Source organism: Anolis sagrei, chromosome 3 (genome assembly GCF_037176765.1).
Source record: "Anolis sagrei isolate rAnoSag1 chromosome 3, rAnoSag1.mat, whole genome shotgun sequence".
In the NCBI taxonomy this organism is placed as follows: Eukaryota; Metazoa; Chordata; class Lepidosauria; order Squamata; family Dactyloidae; genus Anolis; species Anolis sagrei.
This window is the reverse complement of record NC_090023.1, coordinates 165,422,473-165,440,699: the sequence shown is the minus strand read 5'-3', so window position 1 is coordinate 165,440,699 and position 18,227 is coordinate 165,422,473. Positions and strand designations below refer to the sequence as shown.

Here is an 18,227-nt window from a genome sequence, read left to right as displayed (position 1 = left end):
TAAGGCAGAGCCCTAGCAACGTGACACATTAGCATAACCATTTTAAATATACAAATATACTAACATTAAAACAAAATTAAATATAAACAGTATTAAAAACATTCCCAGTGAAAAACAATTATAACAAAGCTAAAAGCCACAGCACCCCCTGAATTTATCTTAACATCTTCATCTTTAAAATAGCTTGTCACTGGAAGGACAGCAGGAAGGAGAGCATTCTGGCTTCCCTGGGCATGGCGAATAGCAAAAGCCTGGTACCTTCCATGGGCTCCTTTTATGAATTATTGCACTCATTGAGCCCGAACCCAGCTATATTCCCTTTATCTCAACCATATTGTTTTATGATGTTGCTTATGACTGTGTTCGTATATATTATTTTATTCAACTGATTTTAATTGTGTCTCTGTTTTTATCTGTAATTTTTGGGTTTGTCCCTTATAAGCCGCCCCTAGTCCCCTTGGGGAGATGGTGGTGAGGTATAAAAATAAAGTTTTTTATTATTATAAAGTTATTATACAGAAATCTGGAAGATTACACTTTCTTGTATGGAGATAAACTGATAGGGAAAGCAGTATTAACTGAATTCCTCTGTGTGGCAGCCTGTTTCATTTGAGCAGTTAAACTGCCAATGAAATATTAGCCACCCATTTTTCGAAACCCTTAGGGAAAAGATGAAGGTACTCAAAGAATAACAAGCCTTGGATTTATTTCAGTGTCTCTGCTTTTCTGCTTCAAGCAGCTTATAGATTTAAAAAACAAAAACTAAAAATATTTGTGCTTTTCTATAATTGCATCCCTTAATTCTTTATTCTTTCTGTCTACTCTATCATTGTCATGGCTATGGCTGTGCTTGTAATTTATATATGTTGTAAAATGTCTGGAAGGCACCTTTTGTAGGACAGGCTATAAATCTAAACAAATAAACCAGCCCAAGTACTTTTCCCTATTACATGGCAAACATGGACATTGACCATGAATAGAAAAATTATAGGGGTAAGGACATGATGTGACGATATACCTCCTTCTACCCACCATTTTCCACATGCAAATTGCACTTTTTTATTTTTCACCAATTTTCATTTGCTGTCGAGGCATTGGGACAAAATCTGCAAGCAAGTGCCAAGTACTGGTTCTCTCTCCTTCCTCAGTGGTGATTTTTCTGGATCAGATTTTCACACAGGGCTTCTGCCTGGAGTGATTATGTTGATCAGAGCCAGATTATCAATAGTTCAACTAGAACAATTACTCCAGGCCTCTCACAGCTAGGAGCCTAGTGTTGAAAGAAAAAAATGTGTAGCTTGTAGCTTTCTTCCTTTTCATCTTCATTTGATTCATCAATAGCACAGCTCAACTCCCCCCAAAATACCTTGGTCGCTTGCCTTTTAGGCCTGTTCCTGGGGTTATTTTAAGTGCCGATTAAAAAAATTGCATTGGATAGACTGCATCAGCTCTAGTTTCTTAGATATATTTATTATGATTTTCTACGGGCAAGCAGATGACGACTGGCATATGGCATATGTTCTGTATCTCTAAACCTAGAGCTGAAAGGGAGAAACTGGTGCAATTTTTGGCATCAGCAGGTTAACTATATCCCAGAAACAAATCTAATATTTGAGGCACCGAAATGTGTGTTGGCCAATGTAATGTTTGAGTATTATGAAATAGAATAAATGAATTTTAGAAGTGCCACAATCACCTTAATCTGGTTTTAGTGTAGGATGTTATATTGTCCCTTCGTTACTGCAGTCCTTAAAGTCTGAAGTCGCAGTCAACTCTAGTGCTGTATTTCAGAACCTACCTGCCAGGGATTAGCAGAATCCCCAGGGACAGGGCTGTAGCCAGAAAAAAAAAAATCGGGAGGGGTTGAAATTTTCGGGGGGGTGTGTGAAAATTTTGCAGCGGGGGGGAGGGGTTGAAACCTGCCTCCTAGCTCACGCTGAAGCAAAGAGGGCAGACCAGCCTTCAATAGCCTGCAGCTCCGCCCCTGTCAACCACCTCCACCAAGTCTGGCCTCCTTAATGAGAACATTCAACACACACACCCTCAACTTGGTTGCTTCACTACATCGGCTATTGCTGCAAGTAATGACAGTGTGAATAAATTGTCAATATTTGCCTGAGATAGTGCTTGCAGTTCTGGAGGGACTCTTAATTTTTTGCATCTCATAGACTTAGCATGGGGATTTGGTTAACCAGTTAAAATTCATGAGTAAACCAGGTTTTTTTAAAAAAAATCTCATCTCAAGAACAGAGGAGCATCCCAAGCTCTGAAGATCACGTGGGAAGGAATCCCACTGGAGCATTGCAGCGCACCCAAATACCTGGGAGTCACTCTGGACCGTGCTCTTACCTACAAGAAGCACTGCCTGAACATCAAGCAAAAAGTGGGTGCTAGAAACAATATCATATGAAAGCTGACTGGCACAACCTGGGGATCACAACCAGATATAGTGAAGGCATCTGCCCTTGCGCTGTGCTACTCTTCTGCTGAGTAGGCATGCCCAGTGTGGAACACATCTCACCACACTAAAACAGTGGATGTGACTCTGAATGAGATATGCCGCATTATCACGGGGTGTCTGCACCCTACACCACTGGAGAAATTACACTGCTTAGCCGGTATTGCACCACCTGACATCCGCCGGGAAGTAGCAGCCAATAGTGGAAGGACCAAGGCAGAGACATCTCCAGCTCATCCCCTGTTTGGGTATCAGCCAGCACGTCAACGACTTAGATCTACAGAGACACTTGCTGGAACACCTCAGCAAACGAGAGTCCAAAAGTGGCAGGCTCAAACCCAGCACCTCAACCAATGGCTGATACCAAATGAGAGACTCCCTTTTGGGCACCCAGAAGACTGGGCGACTTGGAAGGCTCTGAACAGACTGCGCTCTGGCACCACGAGATGCAGAGCCAACCTTCAGAAATGGGGCTACAAAGTGGAATCCTTGACATGCGAGTGTGGAGAAGAGCAAACCACAGACCACCTGCTGCAATGCAACCTGAGCCCTGCTACATGCACAATGGAGGACCTTCTTGCAGCAACACCAGAAGCACTCCAAGTGGCCAGATACTGGTCAAAGGACATTTAACCAACTACCAAACTCACAAGTTCGCATTTGTCTGTTTGTTTGCTTTGTTCTGTTAGAAATGTAATATAATGGACTGGTTGCTCTGACACAACAAAGAAATATATGGTTTTGCACATGTGTTGTAATTTTTTTTTTTTTGCTTTTTAAGTCTCTTGCATTGTGGGGTTTTTTTGGGGGGTGTTTTTATGAATAATGGTCACATGTTGGCCTGATAAGTGTATTGCATCCAAATTTAGTCTCAATTCGTCCAGTGGTTTTTAAGTTATGTTAATCCCACAAACTAGCATTACATTTTTATTTATAGAAACTAGCTGTACCCGGCACACATTGCTGTGGCCAACCTTCCCTCTTTCTCTCCTTCTTTCCCTTCCTCTTTCCTTCCTTCCTTCCTTCCTTCCTTCCTTCCTTCCTTCCTTCCTTCCTTCCCATCTTTCCTTCTCTTCTTCCTTCCTTCCCTATTTCTTTCCTTTCTTCCCCCTTTTTCTTTTTCTTCTGCTGTCTCTCTTTTCTTCCTTCTCTCTTTCCTTCGCACCCTCTTTCCTTCCTCCTTTCTTTCTCCCCTTCCTTCCTTCTCTAACTTTCCTTCCTTCCCCCTTTTTCTTTCCCTCCCTCTTTCTCTCTTCCTTCTCTACCTCTTTCCTTCCTCTCTTTGCTTCCATGCTTCCCTCTCCCTTTCCTTCCTTCTTTCTTTCTTTCCTTCCCTCTTTCTTTTCTTTCTTTTTCTTTTTTTCTCACCTTCCCTCCCTCTTTCTTCCCTTTTTTTCTGTATTGTCATTTAGCTTTTTTGTGGCTTTTAAAGTCTCTTCTGCTGTGTTTTTCAGTGTTTTTATGAGTGAAGGACATACATTGGGATGTTAGGTGTCTTGTGTCCAAATTTGGTGTCAATTCCCCAGTGGTTTTTGAGTTCTGTTAATCCCACAAATGAACATAATATTTTTATTTATATAGATATTCTTTGCTTTGCCTAGCTCTGTTGTCTTTGTATGCCTTCACATCATTTTCGGCCTATAATGACCACAAAAAGGTTTTTCCTTGTAATATTCAGAGAGTGTTTGCCTTTGCCATCCTTGCTGAAAAAAAAGTATGGCTTGTCCAAGATCACCCAGTGATTTTCATGGCTGAGCAAATATTTGAATCCTGGTTTCTAGAATCCTAGCTCAACACTGGAACTACTATTCAATGCTGACTCTTGATCTCCTCTAAAGCTTATTCTGAAATTGGTAGAACTGGCCAGCATGTACATCGCTTCCTTGTTACTCTTCAAAATTCAACTACTGATAGAGGTTAGGAGTAGTGTGTTAATATCTGAATAACCCAGCTTCACTTTAGAGTTGTGGAGCTAAAATGTGTCACAACAAAGGTTTCTGCTTTTGTAAACAAAAGTTGCTGGGCAGGTAGCCTGATCTTTGTTAGTATTATAAACAAAGTCCACACTGTCAACAAAATTATAAAGAAGGACCTTCAAATAATGCTGAAACACAATACGTTCCCTTGAAAGTAAACTTTACTGAACTCAGTGTTAAATATGGTGATGCCACAATGATGGATGGATTCTTCTAATAAAGCCAATTTTTGTTGTTGTTACTTGACAATAAGTAACAAGTTTTATGTACACAGCTGCATAATATCCCACTTTGAACTTAATTATATGGCAGTGTGGACTCATATAACTCAGTTCAATGCAAACATTGTGGATTATCTGCCTTGATATTTTGGCCCAATTTACCTGTCTGAACACATCTCCCCTTATGAACCTTCCAGGACTTTAAGATCGTCTGGGGAGGCCCTGCTCTCAAGTCCAAAAGTGGCAGCCTCAAACCCAGCACCTCAACCAATGGCTGATACCAAATGAGAGACAACTCTCTCGTCTGGGGAGGCCCACCCCCAGATCCTTCAAGATCAATCCAGTCACTTCAAGGATGCCATCCATCTTGCCCTTGGTCAGTCCTCTTACTTTTTCTTTCCATTTTCCCCAGTATAACTGTCTTCTCTAAGCTTCCCTTTCTTCTCATGATGTGGCCAAAATACTTCATCTTTGCCTCTAATATCCTTCCCTCCAATGAGCAGTTGGGCTTTATTTCCTGAAGTATGGACTGGTTGGATCTTCTCGCAGTCCAAGGCACTCTCAGAACTTTCCTCCAACACCACAGTTCAAAAGCATCTATCTTCCTTCGCTCAGCCTTCACTATGGTCCAGCTTTCACATCCGGAGGTTACTACGGGGAATACCATTGCTTTTACTATGCGGATCTTTGTTGCCAGTGTGATGTCTCTACTCTTCACTATTTTATCGAGATTGGTAATTGCTCTCCTCCCAAGAAGTAAGCGTCTTCTGATTTCCTGGCCACAATCTGCATCTGCAGTAATCTTTGCGCCTAGAAATACAAAGTCTGCCACGGCCTCCACATTTTCTCCCTCTATTTTCCAGTTGTCAATCATTCTTGTTGCCATAATCTTGGTTTTTTTGATGTTTAGCTGCAACCCAGCTTTTGCGCTTTCTTCTTTCACCTTGATTAAAAGGCTCCTCAGCTCCTCCTCGCTTTCGGCCATCAGAGTGGTGTCATCTGCATATCTGAGGTTGTTAATGTTTCTTCCAGCAATTTTCACCCCAGCTTTGCCATTCATCCAGCCCCGCACATCGCATGATGTGTTCTGCATACAAGTTTAAAAGGTTGGGTGAGAGTATGCAGCCTTGCCGTACGCCTTTCCCAATCTTGAACCAGTCTGTTGTTCCGTGATCAGTTCTGACTGTTGCTACTTGGTCCTTGTACAGATTCCTCAGGAGAGAGACAAGGTGGCTTGGGATGCCCATCCCACCAAGAACTTGCCACAATTTATGATGATCCACACAGTCAAAGGCTTTAGAATAGTCAATGAAGCAGAAGTAGATGTTTTTCTGAAACTCCCTGCCTTTCTCCATTATCCAGCGGATATTGGCAATCTGGTCTCTCGTTCCTCTGCCTTTTCTAAACCCAGCTTGAACATCTGGCAACTCTTGCTCCATGTATTGCTGGAGTTTTTCTTGCAGGATCTTGAGCATTACCTTACTGGCATGAGAAATAAGGGCCACTGTACGGAAGTTTGAGCAGTCTTTCGCATTTCCCTTTTTTGGTATGGGGATATAAGTTGTTGTTCCGTGGTCAGTTCTGACTGTTGCTACTTGGTCCTTATACAGATTCCTCAGGAGAGAGACAAGGTGGCTTGGTATGTCCATCCCACCAAGAACTTGCCACAATTTATTATGATCCACACAGTCAAAGGCTTTAGAATAGTCAATGAAGCAGAAATAGATGTATATCAGAAATTTGTTGTTCATTCGTTCAGTTGTCTCTGACTCTTCGTGACCTCATGGACCAGCCCACGCCAGAGCTCCCTGTCGGCCATCACCACCCCCAGCTCCTTCAAGGTCAGTCCAGTCACTTCAAGGATGCCATCCATCCATCTTGCCCTTGGTCGGCCCCTCTTCCTTTTGCCTTCCACTTTCCCCAGCATCATTGTCTTTTCCAGGCTTTGCTCTCTCCTCATGATGTGGCCAAAGTGCTTCAACTTTGTCTCTAGTATCCTTCCCTCCAGTGAGCAGTCGGGCTTTATTTCCTGGAGGATGGACTGGTTGGATCTTCTCGCAGTCTAAGGCACTCATAATAATCATAATAAATCATAATAAATTGTGGCAAGTTCTTGGTGGGATGGGCATCGCAAGCCACCTTGTCTCTCTCCTGAGGAATCTGTACAAGGACCAAGTAGCAACAGTTAGAACTGACCACGGAACAACAGACTGGTTCAAGATTGGGAAAGGCGTACGGCAAGGCTGCATACTCTCACCCAACCTTTTTAACATGTATGCAGAACACATCATGCGATGTGCGGGGCTGGATGAATGCAAGGCTGGGGTGAAAATTGCTGGAATAAACATTAACCACCTCAGATATGCAGATGACACCACTCTGATGGCCGAAAGTGAGGAGGAGCTGAGGAGCCTTCTAATCAAGGTGAAAGAAGAAAGCGCAAAAGCTGGGTTGCAGCTAAACATCAAAAAAACCAAGATTATGGCAACAAGAATGATTGACAACTGGAAAATAGAGGGAGAAAATATGGAGGCCGTGACAGACTTTGTATTTCTAGGGGCAAAGATTACTGCAGATGCAGACTGTGGCCAGGAAATCAGAAGACGCTTACTTCTTGGGAGGAGAGCAATGTCCAATCTCGATAAAATAGTAGAGTTGAGACATCACTCTGGCAACAAAGATCTGCCTAGTCAAAGCCATGGTATTCCCTGTAGTAACCTATGGATGTGAGAGCTGGACCTTAGGGAAGGCTGAGCGAAGGAAGATCGATGCTTTTGAGCTGTGGTGTTGGAGGAAAGTTCTGAGAGTGCCTTGGACTGCGAGAAGATCCAACCAGTCCATCCTCCAGGAAATAAAGCCCGACTGCTCATTGGAGGGAAGGATACTGGAGACAAAGTTGAAGTACTTTGGCCACATCATGAGGAGACAGCAAAGCCTAGAGAAGACAATTGTGCTGGGGAAAGTGGAAGGCAAAAGGAAGAGGGGCCGACCAAGGGCAAGTTGGATGGATAGCATCCTTGAAGTGACTGGACTGACCTTGAGAGAGCTGGGGGTGGTAACGGCCGACAGGGAGCTCTGGCGTGGGCTGGTCCATGAGGTCACGAAGAGTCGGAGACGACTGAACGAATGAACAACAACAATCAAAGAATATTCTGAACTCAACCAAGGATAGAATTGACTCAAACTTCCCACGTGGAATCCCCATGACCATATCAGAAAATACTGTGTTTTCTTATGGTCTTTGGCGACCCCTCTGACACCCCGTCGTGACCCCCTCAGGGGTCCCGACCCCCAGGTTGAGAAACACTGCTCTAGAACATGGCCATATAGCCCGAAAAAACCCACAAGAACCTAGTGATTCCAGCCATGAAAGCCTTCCACAACTTAATGTCTTATTATGATTACTACTTATATCCCATTTCCCTCTCTTCAAAGAGGCTCAACTTGGGAAGCCACACCCTCCAGGTGAAGAGGCAGGAACTGCTGCTGCTCCAGTGTGTGTGCGTGTGTGTGTGTGTGGGGATTCTTTGAGGGAGAGGAGAAAAGGCGCGCATTCGGAGGCGCTTGATAGGCTTCGCCGCCCTCGCGCGCACACACCTTTGAGTGACGGGCGGGGCTCGCGCGCCCACCTTTCTTTCCTGGGTGAGGAGCCCCCTGGCCGGGCCTGGCCACGCCCCCCGGTTGCTCAGGAGCGGCGCGTGGGCGGGGCTTCGGAGGCGCCACTTTTTCCGCCGCCTCGAAGGTAACAGGCAGCAGGGACTTGGCTGCCTGGCGCGGAGGTCTCTCCACATGGCTTCCTTCTCCTCCTCCTCCGTGTCCTTAAGCGGGGATGCCCCGGGAGTGGAGCAGGTGAGGCTTCTTCCTCCTCCTCTTTTTCCCTCCCTTTCAGCCCCTTCGCGCCGTGGAAAGTGCTGCAAACTCGACTAACTCTACTTCTACTAACTACACTGTGGAATCAATGCTATTTTCAACCCACTTGAACTCAGTGCAGTGGGATCATTGAAGTTGTGCTTCGGCAGAGGCTTTATTTATCGTGTCATCAGCAACCAGACCATTGTATTACATTTCTAACAGAACAAAACAAACAAATAAATTTTAAAAAAACACAGATTTTGCAAACTTGGTAGTTGATTTTTTTTTTGCGTGTCAGGAGCGACCTGAGAAACTGCAAGTCGCTTCTGGTGTGAGAGAATTGGCCGTCTGCAAGGGCGTTGCCCAGGGGACGCATAGATGATTTTTTTTTGATGTTTTATCATCCTTGTGGGAGGCTTCTCTCATGTCCCCACATGAGGAGCTGGAGCTGATAGAGGGACCTCATCTGCCTCTCCCCGGATTCGAACCTGCGACCTGTCGGTCTTCAGTCCTGCCAGTACAGGGGTTTAACCCACTGCGCCACCGGGGGCTCCATTTGGTAGTTGATTAAATGTCCTTTGACCAGTATCTGGCCACTTGGAGTGCCTCTGGTGTTGCCGCAAGAAGGGCCTCCATTGTGCATGTGGTTGCTCAGGTTGCATTGCAGCGGGTGGTTTGCTCTTCTCCACACTCGCATGTCGTGGATTCCACTTTGTAGCCCCATTTCTGAAGGTTGGCTCTGCATCTCGTGGTGCCAGAGCGCAGTCTGTTCAGCACCTTCCAAGTCGCCCAGTTTTCTGTGTGCCCAGGAGGGAGTCTCTCAACATCACCCACGGATTGAGGTGCCACTTTTGGACTCTCACTTGCTGAGGTGTCCCAGCAAGTGTCTCTGTAGATCTAAGAAAACTATTTCCTGTTTTAAGTCATTGACTGATACCCAAACAAGGGATGAGCTGGAGATGTCACTGCCTTGATCCTTTCACTATTGGCTGCTACTTCCCGGCAGATGTCAGGTGGTGCTAAACAGTATAATTTCTCCAGTGGTGTAGGGCACAGGCACCCTGTGTTAATGCAACATGTCTCATTAAGAGCCACATCCACTGTTTTAGCATGGTGAGATATGTTCCACACTGGGCATGCGTACTCAGTAGTAGAGTAGCATAGTGCAAGGGCAGATGTCTTCACTGTGTCTGGTTGTGCTCCCCAGGTTGTGCCAGTCAGCTTTTGTATGATATTGTTTCTAGCGCCCACTTTTTGCTTGATGTTCAGGCAGTGCTTCTTGTAGGTCAGAGCACGGTCCAGAGTGACTCCCACAGGGCGATAGCCAGAAAATAAATTCGGGAGGGGTTGACATTTTCAGAGGAGGGGGGTGGGTTTGAAAATTTCGTCGGGGGGGGGGTTGAAACCTGCCTCCTAGCTCACGCTGAAGCAAAGAGCACAGCAGGGGGGGCAGAGCAGACTTCCATAGCCTGCAGCTCCACCCCTGTCAACCACCTCCACCAAGTCTGGCCTCCTTAATGAGAACATTCAACACACACACCCTCAACTTGGTTGCTTCAATACATCAGCTATTGCTGCATGTAATGACTGTGAATAAATTGTCAATATTTGCCTGAGATAGTGCTTGCAGTTCTAGAGGGACTCTTAATTTTTTGCATCTTATAGATTTAGCATGGGGATTTAGTTAACCAGTTAAAATTCATGAGTAAAGCAGGGTTTTTTTTAAAAAAAATCTGAAACATTTCAGGGGGGGGGGTGAACCCCTACCCCCCCCCCCCCTCGCTACAGGCCTGGACTCCCAGGTATTTGGGTGCGTTGCAATGCTCCAGTGGGATTCCTTCCCAGGTAATCCTCAGAGCTCGGGATGTTTGTCTGTTATTAAGGTGAAAGGCACATGTCTGTGTTTTAGATGGATTAGGGATCAGCTAGTTTCCCATGTAATAGGCAGTAAGAGCACCTAGAGCTTCGGAGAGCTTCTTTTCAACCATCTCAAAGCTCCCTGCTTGAGCGGTAATGGCACGATCATCAGCATAGATGAAATTCTCTGTCCCTTCTGGCAGTGGCTCGTCATTTGTGTAAATGTTGAACATGGATGGAGTGAGCACGCTCCCCTGAGGCAGGCCGTTCTTCTGTTTCCGCCATCTGCTTCTCTGGCCCTGGAACTCAACAAAAAAGCTCCTGTTTTGTAGCAGGTTTCCTATGAGGCAGGTGAGGTGGTAGTCCTTTGTGATATTATACATTTTTCTCAGGAGGAGGTAGTGGTTCACAGTATCATAAGCTGCTGACAGGTCTATGAAAACAGCTCCTGTGATCTGCTGCCTTTCAAAGCCATCTATGTGCTGAGTCAGGATCAGCACTTGCGATGTGCAGCTTTTGCCTTTCCTGAAGCCAGCTTGCTGTGGAATCAGACATGGGTCTATTTTTTCCATAATTCTATGCAGAATAAGTCTCTCCAGAACTTTGTAGAGGTGGCACAACAGGGAGATTGGTCTGTAGCTTTTTGGATCATTGCGGTCTTTGCCTGTAGTTCTAATGCCTCCCCAAACTGAAACTCGGCTGATCCCCCAGCATTGAACCAAAAGGCAGTGCAAGTGGTGTCAGGTTGCATTCATTCCACAGAACGGAGATGCAGAACAAGGCTGGATCTACACTGCCATATATAATGCAGATGATCTGCTTTGAACTGGATTATATGGCAGTGTAGACTCATGCATCAATAGGAGCATAGTGTCTAGATCTAAGGAAGTAATGCTACCCCTCTATTCTGCTTTGGTTAGGCCACACCTCGAATATGGTGTCCAATTCTGGGCACCACAATTGAAGAGAGATATTGACAAACTGGAATGTGTCCAGAGGAGGGCGACTAAAATGATCAAGGGTCTGGAGAATAAGCCCTATGTGGAGCGGCTTAAGGAGCTGGGCATGTTTAGCCTGAAGAAGAGAAGACTGAGAGGAGATATGATAGCTATGTATAAATATGTGAGAGGAAGTCACAGGGAGGAGGGAGCAAGCTTGTTTTCTGCTTCCCTGGAGACTAGGACACGGAACAATGGCTTCAGACTACAAAAAAGGAGATTCCACCTGAACACGAGGAAGAACTTCCTGACTGTGAGAGCCGTTCAGCAGTGGAACTCTCTGCCCCGGAGTGTGGTGGAGGCCTAAGGAGGCGGCCTCTCGACCCCTCCAAAATGACCAGACGACCCCCAGGTTGAGAACCGCTGGTATAGAAGATACCAAAGGTCCACTGCACACCCACATGTCTTTACATATACATATATGGTTGGATGGATGTGGACATTGTAAGTAGCACAGAAGGGAAATGAATTGCAAAAGAGGATAGGCTGATGCAGTTGAATTTGAGCTTCGGTTGATGCAAAACACCCAACAGTTCATGGGAAGGGTTGCTGTGATTACTTTGCATATGTCCAAACTTCTAGCTGACTTTTCAGTGTGTATGCTTTCTTTTGACTTCACAATCTCCATTGCCAACCGAATCATATGTTACATTTGTCACTGTGGATGACATCTTATGCAGCTCTAGTGAACACTAATAGATAAAAGCCTGCCATAAGACAGAGACAGTTTTGTTTAGTAAAAGTGACAATGTATACTTAATAGAATTTACGTGGGAAGCAGGGAAGAAACAATTCCAGCATTCTTCAATCATCTATAAACATTACCTAGTAGTTTGCATTGCACCTGTGGTCTACCTTAGAATATGCATGCTCTTTCCTGAATATAACACTGAGTTAATTCCCCTTTAATGCATTTCACATATGCCAAAAGTAACTTATTAGCAACATCACTTTCAACATCACTGTGGTGCAGCTGGCTGGGAGTCAGCTGCATTAAGATCACTACTGACCCCAAAAGGTCATGAATTCGAAGCCAGAGAGAGCTTCCGACCAATTTGTGTAGCTTGCTGTCGACCTTTGCAGCCCGAAAGACAGTTGCATCTGTCAAGTAACAATAATAATAATAATAATAATAATAATAATAATAATAATAATAAATAACACTTTATTTGTACCCTGCTACCATCTCCCCAAGGGACTCGGTGCGGCTTACATGAGGCCGAGCCCGAATACAACAATACAAGCAATAAAACAACAATACAAGCAATAAAAAAACATAGACAGTAAAATACATAACACTATCAATAAGACAACACACAGTTAAAAACAATGGGAAGGCCAAATGTAGGTTAAAATTGGAAGTAATGCTGGGACATGGACAATAAGGTGATAATGGTGTTTGTGGAAGGGCATACGAGCAGACCTAAAGAAATGTAAAGTGCTTTGGAGGACAAAGTGCTATGGGATCATTATTCCGGGAAGGCACACTGGAACAGCCACGTCTTCAAGCTCCTCCTGAAGATTGCCAGAGTTGGAGCCTGTCTGATGTCTTTAGGGAGTGAGTTCCAGAGTCGAGGGGCCACCACCGAAAAGGCCCTCTCTCTCGTCCCCACCAATCATGCCTGTGATGCTGGTGGGATCAAGAGCAGGGCCTCTCTGGATGATCGAAGGGATCGTGTGGGTTCGTATATGGAGATGTGGAATTTTAGGTACCGCTTATATGGGGAGACTAATTTACGACGCCATAAAAATCTCCAGCAAATATGCAAAGAATGAGAAAGTACTTCATCAGTGTCACAAATGGATGGTGAAGCGACAGCTCCCCTGGTGGCCAGAATCCCCACATGAAGAAGCTGGAATGTTAAATAGCCTGTGTGTGTCTGTCTATCTATGTTGTGTGTCTATGGCATTGAATGTTTGCCATGTATATGTACATTGTAATCTGCCCTGAGTCCCCTGTGGGGTGAGAAGGGCAGAATATAAATACAGTAAATAAATAAATAAATAAATAAATGCTGTAAATTAAAAGCTGGGGTAGGAACTATGAAATTTGTTAACAAAAAGTTTGTTTGGAAGTAAGTCACATTTCCCTCATATTAATGGCAGAATTCAAAGACACAGTCATGTTAATCTGCAGTATCAGTATGCAAAGAAGACTTGTAACGCTTTAGAGCAGACATGCAGAACACACAGCCTGCCGGTTGCATGCAGGTTGTAAAGGATGTCATGCAGCCTCCAGGCAGAGCATGCCATGGGGAACAACAGTGCAGCCAATGCTGCATTTCCACCCAGGAGCCCATCAACAGGAATGAAATGCCAAGGATGAGGCAGGAGACGAGCAACTTCCTCCCTGGGGTGCAACAGCTAAGCCTGCCAACTGTTGGAAGCTATCAGGAATGGGAATGTGGAGGTACCTAAAACCATTGGCACCTGAGTAAACTACAGCCTTGATGCCAGCCCTTTCCCTTCAGGCCAAGACCAAGAGCAGGAGCCAGGTCCTGTTGCCTGAACCCCACTGCTGCCTCCTCTTCCATTCTCACAAAAGGGGCTCCTCTTTGGCCACCTCTTCCAGCTTTCACAGTGCTGCCTTCAGAGACTCTGAGTTGCTACTGGACAGAGAGGAGATGCCAGGGAGTCAGACTTGCTCGCTGATAGGCAGCCACTCCTCTGCCTGGCAGTTAAGTCAGTGTGTGCCCACTCTGCAGTGCTGGTGAATGAGCATACTCAACCGCAAGTGACACAAGCGATGGAGGAGCAGGGAGACGGACTCTGACGTGGCTTCCCTGTTGGTTGTGGAGAGTGCAAAGGAAGCCCATGCTCAGGACTGTGGAAGGAATACCGAGGGCTCTGTGAACAAGTTCCTCAAGAGCAAAGTGCCACCCACCTCCCTCGGTCCTCAGCATGTGGCCTTAAGAAGTATTCCCTATTTTAGTTTTTGGTCCCTTACTCCTGCTGAGTTGTATAGGTCTGCTGTTAAGACATAACAGCACCGGGATTGTGGCGCAGCTGGCTGAGTGTCAGCTGCATTAAGATCACTCTGCCCAAAAGGTCATGAGTTCGAAGCCAGCCCGGGTTGGAGTGGGTTTCCAACCAATTGTGTGTAGCCTGTTGTCGACCATTGCAACCCAAAAGACAGTTGCATCTGTCAAATAGGAAAATTAGGTACCACCTTAAAAAGTGTGGGGAGGCTAAATTAACTGATTTATGAGGCCATAAAGAAGACTCCAGCAAAGCATTCCAGCGGGGAAGCATGCGAGGAATGCGGAAGTGCTTCATCAGTGTCGCAGATGGACGATGAAAGCGACAGCTCCCCTGGTGGCCAGAAAAAGTTAAATAGCCTCTGTGTCGGTCTGTATATGTTTGTATGTCAAAAATTGGCATTGAATGTTTGCCATATATGTGTACACTGTAATCCGCCTTGAGTCCCCTGCGGGGTGAGAAGGGCGCAATATAAAAGCTATAAATAAATAACTGTTGAGGTTCAGCAACCAAATCCCTTGTATCTATTTCCAATTGGACACTAGAAACAAGATTTAAAATACAATACAGGGTTAGTCAAAATGCATAGGCCAATAAGCCATTCAATTGAATGGCTTATTGGCCTATGCATTTTGACTAACCCTGTAGTTTAATCTGCAAAAAACACTAAGGGGTGGGTGCAAGAAAAAGCGGAGCATCATACCATCATGGGTTTTATAGTGGACCAGAGTCAAATTAAAGTAAATATGCATACACACACACACACACACACACAAACCTTTCCCCCTTTCCTGTCTGCACTTTCCCCCCTCTATCCTTCAATTTGGAATCTCTCTGGTCCTCCTGTTACAAAATAATCCTGTTTCTTCTAAAACAATTTCTCCTGTACCTGCTCTTCCCCTCTCCCATCTGTTCCAGGTCATTGTGATCTTTCTTCACTTCTTACACATAGTTCTACTACTGCCTGGCAACGCTACCTCTTTCCAAATCTCTTCACTCCCTCTTCACCTCTCTTTAACCCATTCTCAAAACTTTCTTCTTCTAAAATTCACATTTTAAAATTTTCAACCTCTTCATAGCTGTTGTTATGTGCTTTCACGTTTCTGACTTATGGCTACCCTGAGGTGACCCTATCACTGGTTTTTCTTGGCAAGGTTTCTCCCAGGAAGATTTGCCTTCGCATACCCCCAAGGCTGAGAGAGTGTGACTTAGTCACCCAGTGAGTTTTCATGGTTGAATGAGGATTTGAATCCTGGTCGTCCAGAGTCCTAGTCCAATACTCGAATCACTTCACCATACAGGTTCTCTGCTATAATAAATATGCAATTGTTATCTGCTCTCAGCATGAGAAACGGGCATCTTCCCCCCCAAGAAAAGCACTCTTGTTTTGCAGGATGCATTTTCTTATCCCTTGGTACAATAGGGTACTGTTGCTGAGGAAAGCCTCCACTTATTTCTTCAGGAAAATGGAGTATTTACAATGAGAATGAAAGCATGATTTCTCCATTCAGGCCCAATTTCTCCATTTTCTTCTGTTTTGTGATGTTCACACTAGTGCTCAGTCTAAAAAAGAAAAGCAGCACTTTTAATGGGGTAGAGCAGAGGTAGGAATTATGTGCCTAACCAGTTTCTCATCCCTAAGTATTGGAATGTATATCTTCCATGTTATATCATTGCTGGCTCAAGGTGAAAGTATTAATGAAGCCTCCTTGTATACATTTTGCCTTGGCTCACAGCCCTGCTAAGCTACTGTTCCTGAAAACATCTTCCCTACAAACATAAATAAATACTAAGAATTTAGTTTAAAACTAGTCGTCCCCTGCCGCACGTTGCTGTGGCCCAGTCTGTGTATATGTGTTGTTGTGTGTGTATATGTGTGTGTATATATTTGTATTGTTTTTTAACATTTTATCCTGCACATGTGGCCCGCCCACTGTCACTGTGATTGTGTTTATTGTAATGTTATATTGTTAATGTATTCATATGTTTTATGTAATTATGATGTTGTTGCTTGTTGCCTCTATTTTGGTTTTATTTTGGTGCAATATGTTGTCTGGGCCTGGCCTCATGTAAGCTGCCCCAAGTCCCCGTTGGGGAGATGGTGGCAGGGTATAAATAAAGATTATTATTATTATTATTATTATTATTATACAAAATGGGGGGTGCCTCTCTTTCGAGAGCAGTACATGTGAAAAAGAGCTTGCAGTCCTCGTGGACAACAAGTTAAACATGAGCCAACAATGTGATGTGGCGGCAAAAAAAGCCAATGGGATTTTGGCCTGCATCAATAGGAGCATAGTGTCTAGATCTAAGGAAGTAATGCTACCCCTCTATTCTGCTTTGGTTAGACCACACCTGGAATACTGTGTCCAGTTCTGGGCACCACAATTCAAGAGAGATATTGACAAGCTGGAATGTGTCCAGAGGAGGGCGATTAAAATGATCAAGGTTCTGGAGAACAAGCCCTATGAGGAGCGGCTTAAGGAGCTGGGCATGTTTAGCCTGAAGAAGAGAAGGCTGAGATGAGATATGATAGCCATGTATAAATATGTGAGAGGAAGCCACAGGGAGGAGAGAGCAAGCTTGTTTTCTGCTTCCATGGAGACTAGAACACGAAACAATGGCTTCAAACTACAAGAAAGGAGATTCCATCTAAACATGAGGAAGAACTTCCTGACTGTGAGAGCCGTTCAGCAGTGGAACTCTCTGCCCCGGAGTGTGGTGGAGGCTCCTTCTTTGGAAGCTTTTAAACAGAGTCTGGATGGCCATCTGTCAGGGGTGATTTGAATGCAATATTCCTGCTTCTTGGCAGGGCGTTGGACTGGATGGCCCATGAGGTCTCTTCCAACTCTTTGATTCTATGATTATTATTATAAATATGGTTTTGTACATGTGTTGTAATGTATTTTTGTTTGTTGGTTTTTAAAGTCTCTTCCGCTGTGTTTTTTAGTCTTTTTATGAGTGATGGTCACTTGTTGGCCTGAGAGGTGTATTGTGTCCAAATTTGGTGTCAATTTGTCCAGTGGTTTTTGAGTTGTGTTAATCCCACAAACGAACATTACATTTTTATTTATATAGATGCTACTTGATTTCTCTTCTTAGAACAATAGTTCCATAGAAGAGTGAATGAGGATGCAGCCGCTTTTAGTAGTTGGAATAGGCAAAGCAAAATCTTGTCCTTACAAATTAAGAAGCCACAGAGTGAAAAGAGAGAGCACTATTTGCATTTGATGTTTATTGATGTTATTGAATTTTGGATTAGTATTCCAGATAAAATCAGCTGGCTGGTGTGGGGCTGACGTGATTTGATATAACATTTCTATGGGTGTTGCCTGCACTACCTAATGATATTTTGCAATACCTGAAATATGCTTTCTCTGCATTTCAGGCATGTCTAGTTTTGTAAACTTTGCCATTAGTTTGAGTTAGAAATGGCCTCTGATACAAACACTTTAAAATTGTTTTTATATTTGCCTGAATTATGACTAAAGCTTTACCTCTTCTGTCTAATTATTCAAAGCAGAAGGAAACAAGTGTTTTGGGGACCAGGTTTTCTTTTAATAATTGAGAAATATGTATATTATTATTAGGAAAATAATTTCTAGATATATATTGTCGTGTCAGAGCAACCAGTCAATTATATTACATTTCTAACAGAACAAAGCAAACAAACAGAAAAATACACAACTTGTGAGTTTGGTAGCTGGTTAAATGTCCTTTGACCAGTATCTGGCCACTTGGAGTGCTTCCGGTGTTGCTGCAAGAAGGTCCTCCATTGTGCATGTGGCAGGGCTCAGGTTGCATTGCAGCAGGTGGTCAGTGGTTTGCTCCTCTCCGCACTCGCATGTCGAGGATTCCACTTTGTAGCCCCATTTCTGAAGGTTGG

General features: G+C 44.3%; 1 protein-coding gene across 1 annotated transcript in view; it reads left to right on the top strand.

The window, feature by feature from the left end:
* The first annotated feature begins 8,404 nt into the window (after window positions 1–8,404).
* ANK3 (ankyrin 3) overlaps window positions 8,405–18,227 on the top strand; it is a 719,992-nt gene continuing 710,169 nt past the window's right edge. The window contains exon 1 of the mRNA XM_067465652.1: window positions 8,405–8,504. Coding sequence (XP_067321753.1) covers window positions 8,445–8,504 — 60 coding nt within the window. The 5' untranslated portion in view covers window positions 8,405–8,444. The remainder of the gene's footprint in view (window positions 8,505–18,227) is intronic.